This window comes from Pongo pygmaeus, chromosome 3 (assembly GCF_028885625.2).
Source record: "Pongo pygmaeus isolate AG05252 chromosome 3, NHGRI_mPonPyg2-v2.0_pri, whole genome shotgun sequence".
In the NCBI taxonomy this organism is placed as follows: Eukaryota; Metazoa; Chordata; class Mammalia; order Primates; family Hominidae; genus Pongo; species Pongo pygmaeus.
The window spans coordinates 60969353-60984735 of NC_072376.2; the positions used below are offsets into that span (position 1 = coordinate 60969353).

The window sequence follows — 15383 nt, forward strand, 5'->3', positions numbered from 1 at the left end:
TCAAGTGATCCTCCTGCCTTAGCCTCCCAAGTAGCTAGGACCACATGCATCGACCACCACACCTAGCTAATTTTCAGATTTTTTTGTAGAGACAGGGTCTCACCATGATGCCCAGGCTCGTCTCAAACTGCTGGGCTCAACTGATCCTCCTGCATTAGGCTCCCAAGGTGCTGGGATTACAGGTATGAACCACTGCACCCAGCTGGAAAGGATAATTCTTTAATGAACTTCCAAGGAGGACCTGGCCTAACACTCTAATACCATTTAATTAGGATTTTTGCCATCATCACACACACAAAAAATGAATATACTTAAACTTTACTTCATTTTAAATTTTTTAAATGAAATTTTATTTTTTTAGAGTTGGGGTCTCCTTCTGTTGCCCAGGCTAAAGTGCAGTAGTGCCATCATAGCTCACTGCAGCCTCAGACTCCTGGGCTCAAGGAATTCTCCCACCTCAGCCTCCTAAATAGGTGGGACTACAGGTGCACACCACCATGCCCAACTAATTTTTTAAATTTTTGTAGAGTTGGGTGGGCTCTTGTTATGTTGCTCAGGCTGATCTGGAACTCCTAGACTCAAGCAGTCCTCCTGCCTCAGCCTCCCGAAGTGCTGGCATTACAGGCATGAGCCATCACACCTGTCCTGTTTTACTTCATTAGGGCCCTTTTTATAATACTCATGTTGGCCCATCCTGATGCTTAAGAGACAAAAAAAGAATAAGGCAAAATGTAATCACAGTCTGAATTCAAATAATCTCCAAAGATGGAATGACTATTATATCTACAAATAGAAAAGAGAACATGGAAAGAAAAAAAAAAAAAGAATAAGAACAGGAAAAAGAAGATGCCTGGTACAAAGCAGAGAAATGAAAAGAGTAATGTTAGGAAGTGAAGTTGAGAATTAAAGAGGCAATTCAAGAGGAAGGGACAGGGAACAGAGAAAATGCATAGGGAAGAAGAGGGAGCAGGGCCCAGGAAGAGCAGACCAGCTGCAGTTACAACAGCTGGGGGATGTTGGCAGGGGAGGGCAGAGGGAGAAGAGGCAGAGGGAGGGAGGGAAGCAGAATGTATCTATCATGTATGTCACAGATATGTTCATCCTGGCAAAATCAGCATCATGCTGTTGCCTTTTAGAATGAAAGTGTGCATCTTAGTAAAGAAGCTGACTTGAAATCCCCCCAGAGAAAACAAACTCAGGCTGGTGGCTGGGGAACTTAGGAAGAGAAACTGAGATGAAAGAGGAGAATGGTGGCCGTGACGAAGAGGAGGACTACAGTTTCTATGTCCAGACGAAGCACTGTCCTCGAAGACATGCCCTACAGCCATCTGGGATGAGACAGTGGACCCAGGCCAGGGCAGGACTCAGGGTCCAAGGCATGGTGCTCAATCCTCAGGTACCCAAGGCCAAGGCCAAGGCCTCGCCCCTACAGGCTCTCCGTGTGGTACCTCCTCTGAATGCTTCCTTCAGCCAACTCAGAGGAGACTGGCTGTTAGGACATTTTGTGTGATTTATTATATCAACAATTAAGTTTACTGCTAACACCTGTTTGACAATCTCAGGTGTCATGTGAATTGACTATGTGGATAAATGTGTCTTTTTTGTTACTTTAATTCTGCCCACTACTCAGGCATTGTCATGAGAGGAACTATGAAATAATCACTGAAAACCAGACTGTTAAGATAAGCCAGCTTTTAAGTTTTCAGAGAGATAAACTGCTACTCCTCCCATCTTCAAAAATATATATATCCCTAGGTTCCTTTTCTTTTTTTTTTTTTCCTGCAATGGAGTCTCGCTCTGTCACCCAGTCTGGAGTGCCAATGGCATGATCTTGGCTCACTGCAACCTCCGCCTCTGGGGTTCAAGCGATTCTCCTGCCTCAGCCTCCCGAGTAGCTGGGATTACAGGCACATGCCAGCACGTCCTGCTAATTTTTGTATTTTTAGTAGAGATGGGGTTTCACCATGCTGGCCAGGCTGGTCTTGAACTCCTGGCCTCAAGTGATCCACCCACCTCGACCTCCCAGAGTGCTGGAATTATAGGCATGAGCCACCACACACAGCCTCCGGACTCCTTCTTTATATATACGGGAAATATAAGCAGAAGGGAGAGTGGAAACTTGTGCCTCATCTGACGCTCCATGTTGCTGGTGGCCATGAATGGAGTTACTGTTGAGACTGGAATGTGAGCTACAAGGAACTATATTTTATTCATTCAAATTGGACCATTTTGTTGTAATGTGGAATGCTGGAGAATGACGTTACAGGAATGCACATCCATATTTATAAGGCTTATTCCTACAATGTGGAAATGCCGAGCACACCATATTCTGAAGCTCTCTGCCAGTGTCTAGATTTTCCTATCCTTCAGACTATGTCTAAAGAGCAAAGCAGAAAAAATAAATAAATAAATAAAGTTGCTGTCTTTTTGAGCAAACTACAGGTATCTCCATAGTTAAAATGAATAATAATAAAAAAAAAAAGAAAAAGCATATGGAATTAAAGACATCCTGCTCTAGGAAGAAGTGGCTAAGAGCGGGTGTTTATTCTTTGTGTCCTTGACAGCTGCAGTAAGGTGTCAAAATCCCTGAATATATGACTTTGGTATTTGTAAGTGAAATCCGGCTTGGTGGGAGATACAAACCACTCAGGATGGCGGTGTTCCCTCCTATAGCAGATAATCCATGGTACAAACAGACTAAGCATTTCCTGACAAAGGTGCAGTATAATCCTAACAATTACCTGCAGCCTTAGACTGTAGTACCCCTGAGTTTTATCACCAGTTGGTACATACCTCACAGCCCGGTCTGATCTTACACAAACAGGCACCCTCCCTGATCCGTGCTGGTGGGCAGCTGTAGGGAATGTCAAGGTCATTGTAGCTGAAATGCAACGAAGTGCGAAGCTTCTGAAGCCGCTCCATGCTACAGCAGGTCAATGGTGATTTTATAGAGATCGCAGATCTTAAGAGCAGGAGGGGCCCTCAGATCACCCCTTGTGTGCATGCTCCTTAGTTTTCAGGAGGAGAAAGTGCCAGAGAGGTTGAACGACTTCACCCAAAGCCATACAGCCAGGTGGGGCTGGCTTTGTATTTCACTGCATTCTGTCACTCATTCAAATGGTATTCATACTACTGGCCACAGAGCAACTCTGTTATGTACAGAGTCCTCACAAAGGACACCACTGTTGGTTTTGTCCCTATAACTGCCCCATATATTAGAATTTGTTTTCACTCTGCACGTGCACTATTTTTATCTTTAGAAAAAAAATGGTGATTTTTCTTTTAAATAGTGATTTTTTCTTCTAAATCTGCCACAGAAATTGTGGCAGATGGTAGATTCACGTTACTCAGGAAAGGGGAGGCTGGTTTTTGCTGTATTGGGTTCTTCTGTACTCCGTGGAGAGACACCAACCTGCAACCTAAGACAGTTCTCGGTGAGCCCACCATGCGCAGGCACTAGAGGGCAACCTTTCCAAACGCAGGCATTACAGACAGACACCCTTCCGTGGGTCTCTAGGAACTCTAAGGGCTGGGAAGTTTCTTAAGCCACAGAGAAAAAAGGCATTCCAGTAGACATCTCATCTCAGAAGAATGTCTTAATGGTGGCTAATCAGCTTGCCAGGACATATACTGTCAAATAGGTGTTTTCCATTACTTCTCTCTTCTTAAAAATAAACATACACACATACACAAAGACAACTCCAGACATAAAAGCATACATGCCTCAGACACACTAAATTCTCATTCCATGCTGGCATCTACAAGGGGGCGGTCTCTTAGGCTGCTTACTAAGCGTCAATACCAGCATCACGTTGTCATGGAAAAATGCAAAGCATTCATGCAAGTTAATAAAGTTACTATCATTTCTACGACTTACCAGGAACATACTGCTTAGTCGACTGAAAAATAAAGCACAGTCTTTTTGGGGATGATTCAGTTATATCTCAAGTCACGCCAAAAAAATCACATTTTCTATGATAATGGTCCCCATTTCCCTCCTCAAAGAACGAACAAAGCCTTTTATGTTTTCAAAAATATAACTACAGAGCTGAAAGGAAGCTTGTGAATCCATGCAGCAGAAGCAAAACTAGGCAGACTTCATCTGAATAGATATTGTCAAAATGAGCGCACAGAAATTAAACAGTTTTATTCTGCTTTACTCACATTTTTCTTCCTGTGTTTATGCAATTGTCACTTCGGGGAAGTTAGTCATTTTACATTTTATTAATTATGACATCAGATTATTTAAAATCATGCCTTACTGTTAACAGAAATATTTTTATTGAGTTTCTATCCTTCCAATACTGCAGAATTATATAGTATACTTTTTCACAACACTAAATCCACTTCTTGGCGTGGCAGTGGCATGTGGTGTGATGTGACAGAGCAGGTATCATTGAAGACAAGAGATTTTTATCTGACTTTTTAAAAACTCCTAAAAAGCTCTCATAAAATACAGCTGTTTTGTGAATTGAAATCTGTAAGTCATTCCTCTTAGGGGATACAATGAACCAGAGGTTCACAACTTCTTAGGAATAATATTGAAAGAATCAAAAGACTTGAAGAAGGAAAGGTAAGGAGGAGGGGGGTCAAGGTTTTCTTTGGCCATCACCATCCTTTCCTCTTCTTCAACCTATAAGAAGTCACAGCTTGCTTTTTCTATAAAAAGTGTTAGAGCACAGCCAGCTAGAACCAAGAATGGAAGCTGGTTAGGAAATGCTAAGATTTGAAGGACATGTCTGGGGTTGGCCCTGAGGGCAGGACTATGGCTTTGGGCAGCGGTGGCAGCAGGCATCAAGATCTAGGCAAGTCGGGTATCGTTCCAAGGTCTCTTAGCTACTTCCCCATCTGCCACATGCTACATTTAGCTGGGTGTTATGTGGAATATGTGACCAGACACAATTTCCACAAAATATCACAAAATACACAGCCAACGCTCCATAGAAACAAGAACACCTGAGAAATAATTTTGTTTGTTTGTTTGTTTTGAGAGGAAGTCTCTCTCTGTCGCCAGGCTGGAGTGCAGTGGTGCAATCTCGGCTCACTGCAACCTCCACCTTCTGGGTTCAAGCGATTCTCCTGCCTCAGCCTCCCGAGCAGCTGGGACTACAGGCGCCCGCCACCACGCCTGGCTCATTTTTTGTATTTTTAGTAGAGACGGGGTTTCACTGTGTTAGCCAGGATGGTTTTGATCTGCTGATCTCTGCTCAGTATAGTGCTTCAGCATATCAGTAGCTACTGAGGGCAGGTGTTCTCTTTTCCTTTTTTTTTTTTTTTTTTTTTTGCTTGTTCATTGATTCATTCATTTATTAATCCATTGTTGTAGACTTACAGACAGGTGGAAACCAGCAGACCAGAACCCTCTGTTCATAACCTGGAGACCCTCCAAGCAGCTAGCTGGAGAGCCTCAGAGAAGTGCTTGCTTGGGCATTTCTCTTGGGTAAGCGAATTTTTTTTTTTTGGACAAGCTCTCACTCCATCACCCAGGATGGCATGCAGTGGTGCAATCTCAGTTTACTGCAACCTCTGCTTCCCGGGCTCAAGCCATCCTCCCGCCTCAGCCTCCTGAGAAGCTGGGATTATAGGCATGCACCACCATGCCCGGCTGAATTTTGTATTTTTGGTAGAGATGGGGTTTCACCATGTTGCCCAGGCTAGTCTTGAACTCCTGAGCTCAAGCAGTCCACCCACCTCAGCCTCCCAAAGTGCTGGAATTATAGGAGTGAGCCACCATGCCTGGCCAGATGAGAGAAATCTATCTGCCAAGCAACTAGGCAGACCTCATAGTCAGGCTCTAAGTGCCTTTGCTCTTCTTGCTTTTCCTGTATTATCTGTCATTTCAATCATATTTAGTGAATAATTATTTATTATATTTTCATTGTTAGGGAGGTACCACCCGAGTAGATTTTAGGTAGGAAAACTGCCCCACTCTGCAGAGTGAACTGGAAGTGGCTTAAGAGCTTTGTGATTTTTTTCTGAGACAAGGTGGCTTAGGGTGGTGAGATTCACAAATACAACAGAAAAATAGAGTCGTATCATTCACTGTCCAATTATAGAGACTCGGAAAGTGGATATGTGTTGTGCACATGCTCAGTCAACAGTCAGCCCTGATTCAGGGATTATGGGCAATGCTTAACGGTTAGGAACTCTTCCTCTCATCCAAGTCCTGTAGCTTTTTGTTGTTGTTGTTGTTGTTGTTGTTGGGGAGAGAGTCTTGCTCTGTCACCCAGGCTGGAGTGCAGTGGCATGATCTCGGCTCACTGCAACCTCCGCCTCCCGGATTCAAGTGATTCTCCTGCCTCAGCCTCCCTTGTAGCTGGGATTACAGGTGTGTGCCACCACATCCAGCTAATTTTTGCATTTTTAGTAGAGACAGTGTTTCACCATGTTGCCCAGGCTGCTCTTGAACTCCTGGCCTCAAGTGATCCACCCGCCTTGCCTCCCAAAGTGCTGGGATTACAGGCCTGAGCCACCGCACCTGGCCCCAAGTCCTGCAGCTTCTCTTGGGTACTTGTTTTCATGTCCAGTAAAATATGAGGTAACAATTTGAAAGAAAAGGAGAGGGTGTGTCATGCAGGTGGCTGCAATGGTGATAGTGTAGCTCTTGCAGGTGGGCAGGAGGTTTCCAGAGAATAGAGTTGAATTCAAGAAAGCAATAATTCTCACCAGGAGTGACCTCTGGACCTCCCAATCCATTACTCAAGGCCAAGCTCGGGACTTTTCCCACTTCCCTTCATAACTGGGCCCCTCCTATGGCTCGTACCTTCCACTCTCAAGCTGTCTTACCTGAAGAGTTTTGACTTTGCCCAGGATGTTGTCCTGTGACATTGCTTGAACTGTCTGCTCACTTTCTGCTCCCCCATCAGGGATAAAAATACTGTCATGGGAAAATGCCCGGGTTCCCACAGAATAGTTGAAGGACCTGGAATGTAAATCATGTGCTTCATTTTATTAGGATAAAATTTCTTTTGGCAATTCAGTTTTCCATTATCCCTGATTGGAGGGACTCCACCCACATTCCCAGTCTCATTCGGCAAGCACTTTCAGCAGTGTGTCCCTTTCTGCTGGGGGTCTGCCAAGGAGCTGGGTAGACGAAAGGTCCCCATCTCTTACATAGCCCTAGTTCAGAGCCATTCACCATGAGAACACAAAGACAGTTACTTATTTGTATAGGATCCAAGACAGAAGGCACTGCAGAACTTTTAATTGGAAGAGACTTTCTCCAGCTGAGCTGTCACTATCAGTTTTGTCTCAGTAAGTCTTGCCAACCAGAATTTATTAAGTAACATGCAAATCTAGAAGTAAGAGGCAAGGATTTCTTTCTTTCAGATGACAACCAAACTGGAAGAAAGATGTACACATCCCAAACAAAGACTTTGGAAGAGAACTAGAGAATTGTTGATAGAGACAATAAATGCTTTAGGAATTTCGGGAAAATGGGAGACATTTGTGTTAGGGCCATTCTGACAGGCTTTGCATATATGGAACACCTTATAGGTGGCTGGTATCCAATAAAAACTTTTTAAATTTTTATTTTTATTTATTTATATTTTTTAGAGACAAGGTTTTATTCTGTTGCCCAGGCTGGAGTGCAGTGGTGTGATCATGGCTCAATGTAGCCTTAAACTCCTGGGCTCAAGGGATCCTGCAGAGTAGCTAGGAATACAGGCATCTGCTCCCACATTCAGCTAATTTATAATATTTTTTGTAGGGATGGGGTCTTGCTATGTTACCCAGGCTGGTTTTGAACTCCTGGCTTCCTCACAAAGCATTGGCATTACAGGCATGAGCCACTAAGCCCAGCTAAAACACTTTTCAGTTGAAGGGCTGGACTTGGAGGAAGTCTGGACTTCTACCAGACAATGAGGTATAAGCCGTGTGAAGTGCACAAAGACAGCCAGGCATAGTGGCTCATGCCAAGCCCAGCACTTTGGGAGGCAGAGGCAGGCAGATCACCTGAGGTCTGGAGTTCGAGACCAGCCTGGCCAATATGGTGAAACCCCATCTCTACTAAAAATACCAAAAAAACAAAAACAAAAACAAAAAAATTAGCCAGGCATGTTGGTGGCTGGCGCCTATAATCCCAGCTACTTGGGAGACTCAGATGGGAGAATCGCTTGAACCCGGGAGGCGGAGATTGCAGTGAGCCAAGATTGCACCACTGCACTCCAGCCTAGGCAAGACAGAGCAAGACTCCGTCTCAAAAAAAAAAAAAAAAAAAAAGAAATGCACAAAGAGGAAGCAGCAGAAGTAAGCAAGTAAGATAGCAGTAAGGAAGCAAACTGTTCCTTACTTGATCTTGGAAACTAACTTATCTCTGGGAAAGAGTACACACCGAGGCTGCCAGCTCCTCACAGGGGCAGGAAGAGCAGCAAGGCAGGCACATTGCCACAATACCAGGCAACACAGGCAGCACTTGGAGGGGAGAGAGAGCACAACCTCCTCCTTCCCCTCCCCAGAAAGGGGCCCCTACTGGGGTTTTCTCAGTGACCAAGCGCATGAAAGAATAGCCAGCACTGGGGGCAGGTGTTCCCAGGCAGTGCCTCTGAACTGAATTACAGAATGCAGTGGGCAAGGTCCTGGGGCAGCTGTACTTGTTATCTGTCCAAGTCTAGACCCAGTTGGGAAGACTAATTACCAAATTTTATCATCTAGTTTGCTAAATTACAGGCAGCATGGTGTAAAAGTGTGCGAGGTTTACAAATGAAAGACTTGGATGTGAGCCTCCTGGCTATGTGATCTTAGGCAATAATAATAATTATTATAAACGTCAACCCTTATTTGATTTAAAAAAAAAACTGTGTGGAGTTTTACTTTCATTATCTCATTTAATCCCCATCATCACCATCTTGTGACAGATGAAACTCAGAGAGTAAATAACTTATATAAAGACATCCAGATTGAAGGAGTAGAGTGAGAAACTGAACTCAGATCTGCTGAGAATAATCTCATGCCAGCCAGCTGCCATATTTTAAAGTGGTAGAAGGTCTTATAGTATTGCCACCCATGAGTGACACAGGGTATGGGACAGGAAGATGGTGCAGATGCCATGGGGCCTGGACTATGAGAGGGTTGAAGACACCAAATAGCTTGAATAAGACATAAGTCTTCAGCTAAATAACCCAGGGCACCATATAGCAGCAATTCCCTTTATGAAATATGAGGCACTCTTTTAGGAAACATGCAGGGAGATTAATATGTTATGATCTCCCTGTCCTCAGAGAATCTGGGACCTATGTCACAAACTGAGCTTCCAAGTTCACCAAAAAATGTTATGAAATAAACTTTTCATTTGAAGTTGTGTAATCGAACTTCTGAATATTCTGTCTAAACTTCGTTTTCAGATCCCTGGTTATGACTCAGTTGAGAGAAGGGGTAAATGACTTCATTTCTACACTGTATTTTTGCAAAGGGCAAAAAAAAAATTGTATATTTTGCAAATATATTGCAAAGGGCACATATATAAATATACACATTTACTAATTTCTTGCAGTTGTGTGTACAGAGTACACCAATGCTAGGCTAAGTTCCACTCTAGTTTCTAAGTCAACCTTGACTGAGGCATGAAGTTTATCCCCCTGATCCCATTATTTTTTCCACATAGGCTAAGAATTGGCACTCTCCTGCTCTTTGGTGTTGAACTCCAAACTTTCATGTTGCCGGCAAACATCTGACGTCCATTCATTACTCACTTCCAGATGATCATATTGAAAAATAGAGAAAATGAAGAGTAATAATAGCAGTAGTAGTAATTATAATAGTGGCGGTCACAGTGGTAATATTTATCCTAGCTAAATTTTATTGGACACTTGTGATGTATCTTGCATATATGCTAACCTCTTTAACATAATATCAGAATCTTTTTGATATATAATATTTAAAACTTATGTGGTAGGCACTGTTAGTAAGGCTGTTTTACGGACAAGGAAACTAAGGTTTGAAGACAATGAGCAATTTGCTATAAATTAAGTAATTGTCTATATTATAATTTTTTCTGGACTCTGTTCCACTGGTCTACTTGTCTGTTTTTTGTTGTTGTTTTGTTTTTACTTTTTTTTACTTACCTGTTTTTATACCAATAACACTCTATCTTAATTGCTGTAGCTTTTTAAGGAGTCTTGATATCTAGTAGTTTAAGTTTTTCAGCTCTGGTTTTCTGGGTTTTTTTCTTTCTTTCTTTCTTTTTTTTTTTTTGTTGAGACAAGGTCTCGCTCTGTTACTCAGGCTGGAGTGCAGTGGCATGATCTCGGCTTAGTGTAACCTCCACCTTCTGGGTTCAAGCAATTCTCCTGCCTCAGCCTCCCAAGTAGCTCGGATTACAGGTGCCCACCATCACGCCTGGTTAATTTTTGTATTTTTGGTAGAGATGGGGTTTTGCCATGTTGGCCAGGCTGGTATCGAACTCCTGGCCTCAAGTGATCTGTCCACCTTGGCCTCCCAAAGTACTGGGATTACAGGCGTGAGCCGCCACACCTGGCCTCTACATAAATTTATACATATACACATACATGAATATACTATTGAGATTGCTTTCAGATGCCATTAAATCTATACATTTTTAAACTGATGTTTTTACAATATTGAATCTTTTAATCCATGAACATGGGCTAACTCCTCATGTATTTATATCATCTTTAATTTCTCTTAACAAATGTGTTGAAGTTTTCTGTATAGAGGTCTTGTACATATTTTGATAGGTTTATTCTTAAATATTTGGTGTTTCTGAATTTATTGTAAATGGTATAGAGTAAAATTTCTATTTTCTGATTTTTTAATTAGTGGATATAAAATGTAACTTATTTTTATATATTGATCTTATAACCAGAGACTTTGCTTAAGTTTATTTATCAATTATAATAATGTGACTGCTGATTCTTTTTTTTTTTTTTTTTAAGACAGGGTCTCAGTCACCAAGGCTGGAGTACAGTGGCTGAATCATAGCTGCTGGGCAACCTTGAACTCCTGGATTCAGGGGATCCTCCTGCCTCAGTCTCCCAAGTAGCTGGGACTACAGGCTCATGCCAGCATACCTGGCTACTTTTAAAATTTTTTGTAGAGATGAATTCTTGCCATCTTTCCCAGGCTGGTCTGGAACTCCTGCCTCAAGCAATCCTCCCACCTTAGCCTCCCAAAGTGCTGGAATTACAGGCATAAGCCACCACACCTGAAGCACAGAATTTTTGTAGATATGCTTGTATTACTGCATCTTTGAAAAGACACGTGATCTACTGATACGGTTTGGATCTGTGTCCCCGACAAATCTCATGTCAAATTGTAGTCTCTAATGGTGGGAGGTGGCTGGATCATGGGGATGGATTTCTCATGAACGGTTCAGCATAATCCCCTTGGTGCTATTTTCATGGTAGTGAGTGAGTTCTTGCAAGATCCTGTTGTTTAAAAGCATGCAGCACCTCCTGCTTTGCTCTCTCTTGCTCCTGCTCCTGCCATGTGAAACACCTCACTCCCTCTTTGCCTTATGCCATGATTGGAAGCTTCTTGAGGCCTCCTTAGAAGTAGAAGCCACTATGCTTCCTGTACAGCATGCAGGATCATGGCCAATTAAACCTCTTTTCTTTATAAATTACCCAGTCTCAGGTATTTCTTTAGAGCAGTGCAAGAGCACACTAATACAGCTATCTTTCATTTATAGCTGATTTTAAAATTAGCCTCTTTGTCTTTGTTTTTTAGCAGTTTTACTCTGGTGTAGCAGGGTGTGAGCTTCTTTTAATTTATTCAGCTTGGGTTACACAGTGCTTCTTAAATTTGTAGCTTGATGTCTTTCATCAGCTTTGGAGTATTCTCAGCCTTTATCTCTTAAATACTGTTCTGCCCCATTATTCCTCTAATCTCTCTCTGATCCTCCCATGTTAAAACCTTTTAACTACAAGCCACATAACTTTTATTCTCATTATTATAGTTACCATTCTTTTTACTCAATATGATTCAGACTGGATATTTCTATGGACCTGCTTCCAGTTCACTAATTTTCTCTTTAAGTCCAATCTGCTGTTAAAACTCATCTGTTGAGCTCTTAATTTCAGAAGTATATTTTAGATCTCAAATTTCCACTTAATTGTTTAATAAATTTAAGTTCTCTGCTGAAATACTCCATCTTGTAAACTATATTCTTGAATATATTAATCACAATTATTTGAAAGTTTATCTGAAACTCCAACATCTAGGTCACCTTTAGGTCTATGTCTATTATCTTGTTTTTCTTGTAGTCTGTTTCTTAGATGCCTGGTAATTTTTAATTAAACTTCACACATCATGCCTCAAAAATTTTAGAGGCGGCCAGGTGCGGTGGCTCATGCCTGTAATCCCAGCACTTTGGGAGGCTGAGGCAGGTGGATCATGAGGTTAGGAGATGGAGACCATCCTGGCTAACACAGTGAACCCTGTCTCTACTAAAAATACAAAAAATTAGCTGGGCGTGGTGGCGGGTGCCTGTAGTCCCAGCCACTTGGGAGGCTGAGGCAGGAGAATTGCGTGAACCTGGGAGGTGGAGGTTGCAGTGAGCCGAGACTGCGCCACTGCACTCCAGCCTGGGCGACAGAGCAAGACTCTGTCTCAAAAAAAAAAAAAAAAAAAAATTTTTAGAGGCTGCGTTCTCTCTTTCCAGAGAGGACTCACCTGATCTTCTTGAAGGCTACAAACAGCAAAGAAGCACATCACTTCAATCCAATCAAAGACTGAGCTAATTCATGGCTGGTTAGAAATCTTTGTAAGGCTCAGACTACTTCTGTTTTGCCTCCACTTCTAGGGTGTGGTCCTCCCAGAGCCTCAACTGAGAGCCTGGGTTATTTCCTAAGGTCCCCCTCCTTGGCATATCTGAGTGTAAACTGTTAGAAGCAGCCAGGCCACATCTTAAATGCTTTGCTGCTTAAAAATTTCTTTCAACAGATACCCTAAGTCACCACTTTTGAGTTCAAACTACCACAGATCTCTAGGGAATGAACACAATGCAGCCAAGTTATTTGCTACAGTACAGCAAAGGAGACCTTGGCTCCAGTTCTCAGTAAGTTCCTTATTTCCATCTGAGACTGCATCAGCCTGGCCTTCACTGTCCATATAACTATCAGCATTTTTAGTCACAAGTATTTAACCAGTCTCTAAGAAATTCCAAACTTTCCCTCATGTTCTTGTCTTCTCCTGAGCCCTCCAAACTCTTCCAACCTTTGCCTGTTACCCAGTTCCAAGGCTGCTTTGACATTTTCAGGTATCTTTATAGCAATGCCCCATTCTTTGGTACCAGTTTTCTATATTAGGTCATTTTTGTGTTACTGCATAGAAATATCTGAGGCTGGGTAATTTATAAAGAAAAGAGGTTTAACTGGCTTATGGTTCTGCAGGCTGTATAAGCATGGCACCAAGTATCTGCTTGGCTTCTGGTGAGGGCCTCAAGAAGCTTACAATCATGGTAGAAGGCAAAATGGGGGCAGGTACGTCAGTCATGTGGTGAGAGTAGGAGAAAGAGGGCAGCATTTGTATAATATTAAATCTAATATTAAATCTTTGGTAAGCATGGTTACCAGTTCCAGCTCCAAACAACTCTACAATGTAGATTATTTCCTGTTCTCTGAAGGGGAAGCTGAGGTGGGTAAAAATATTGCCCAAAGTTCCAAAATTTGAGGCAGGGTTGGAATTGAAACTGAATAGCCTTTGCGTGGAGATCTCAGCTTGAAACCATGTTCTAATGAACACAGAGCTTGGTGGAGCCATGGTCCTCAACCAGCTGGGAAGTGCAAACTACATGATTGGGAGGTGGAGAGGCAATTTACCACAAATTGTACCTTAGCAGAGTTCATCGGGACTTCTTTATTCTTGACATTTAAAGATCTTTCACAGTTGATTGTGAAGAAGGCCAACTCCACCTCTCCCTGCTTCCTTTTAAGAGGGAGCCAAGAGAGAGGGGCCTTTCAGCCTCAATGCTGCAACTTTCCCTCACTCTCTCTCTGCTCAAATGATAGAAAATGGACTTGCCAGGTGGGAACCTTCTCTTCTGCTACTGAGAACCAGAGCAGCCTCTTGCTTGTGAGAAGAGCTGTATAAAGACCTCTAAAATCCCACAGATTTTAAACCTTGAACTGGAGGATTGTCAATATAGTCATTTAACAATCATTTTAATTTAAACAAGATTTGAAGTCAAATGCAAAGCACACATGGTAAAAGCCAACTCTACAAAGAGAGGAAGAAAGGCCCACTTGGGAAGTTCAGAACAGCACTGGTATCTGAGCAACAGTTTTCATAAGCCTAGAAAAGAATCACAGCCCTGACTTATAGAGGCCAGAAAAATGGTCCCTTTGGATTGGAGGTCCAAAGAGCAGAAGTTCCTGGGGCTTTAGAAGGCAGTCAGCTCTCCTATGTACATGTACAAAGGAGCATGGCTGAGATGTTTTAACTGTCATTTCTACATTTCTGTCCTGATTTGCTGTTGTCATTGATATTACTTTTATTGACAGAGAGGTTGGGCTTTGAAACATTTCATCAGGCATTTCTAATCAGCCCAAAGATACCAGCTTTTGGACTTGCCCCTCTACTTTTCACTGCCTCCTGCAGTTATCTTTCTAAAGACATTGATGGGAGAACAGCCTGAGGTTGCTCTTCTGGCTTTACCTTTAATAACTGCCTCACTCCAATACTCTCTTCTTCTCCTCATGTGTCTCCAGCTACAGTGGAGTGACTTTCCCACTGTTTCTGCAAACTTAACATGAATTCATCAATTTTCCCACAGAACTCCTATCTTTTCTGTTTCTTTGTTACTCTCATCCCCCGGACTCTGTGCTATATTATTTTGTAAGTGAGGTAAAGTCCAGATTAGGAGGAAGATAAAATGCAAAAACCTTAACAGATAACATCGCCTGTGCTTTCACTTTCAGAAATCCTGCAAAGACAATGTAAAAATTCATGCAGAAGACTGGAAATCCTGAGCTCGCAGACCCATTCCGAGCCTGCATTCCACTCTGCCTGCCAATATTTCTCCGCACCTGTGCCTGGATGCCTGGAGCGCTGCTCTTCACATCTCTAGTGAGTCTCTACGAGTAAACTGGCAGCAGCAAAAGGCAGTGTACTGTATCAGCGATGACAGGGACAGCCCTCACACAGCCAACAGCCACTGCAGAAAGGGCCCCTCTGTGCTCATGGAGTCCAAGACCCAAGTCTTTATGGATTGAGAAGCTGAGGCCCAGCAAAGTGAAGAGAGAGACTCAATCAAAACAGAAACCAGAACTCAGGCTCCCGGCTCCTATTGACAGGGCTTATTACAGTGTTTACAGATGTCTGGATTTCTTAGAGAACAATGACATTATATGAATGGTGGCTGCTCGATCACGACAAGAAAGGAGCATTAAGAGGGTTCCAGTTCACCCACAATTGCGAATGTT

General features: G+C 42.6%; 1 protein-coding gene across 9 annotated transcripts in view; it reads right to left on the reverse strand.

Annotated features, from left to right (window-relative positions):
• The window catches only part of CRACD (capping protein inhibiting regulator of actin dynamics), a 284595-nt gene that overhangs the window by 24367 nt on the left and 244845 nt on the right, over positions 1–15383 (reverse strand). For 6 of the 9 annotated variants that reach the window (XM_054484712.2, XM_063664541.1, XM_063664540.1 and 3 more), the window contains one exon: positions 6787–6922. The exons of 2 other annotated variants lie outside the window; for them this stretch is intronic. In XM_054484712.2, the coding sequence (XP_054340687.1) occupies positions 6787–6828 (42 nt within the window). In that variant the 5' untranslated portion in view covers positions 6829–6922. Of the gene's footprint in view, positions 1–3877; positions 3900–6786; positions 6923–15383 lie in introns of those variants that run through there. One more of the 9 variants, XM_054484704.2, reaches the window with a different exon arrangement.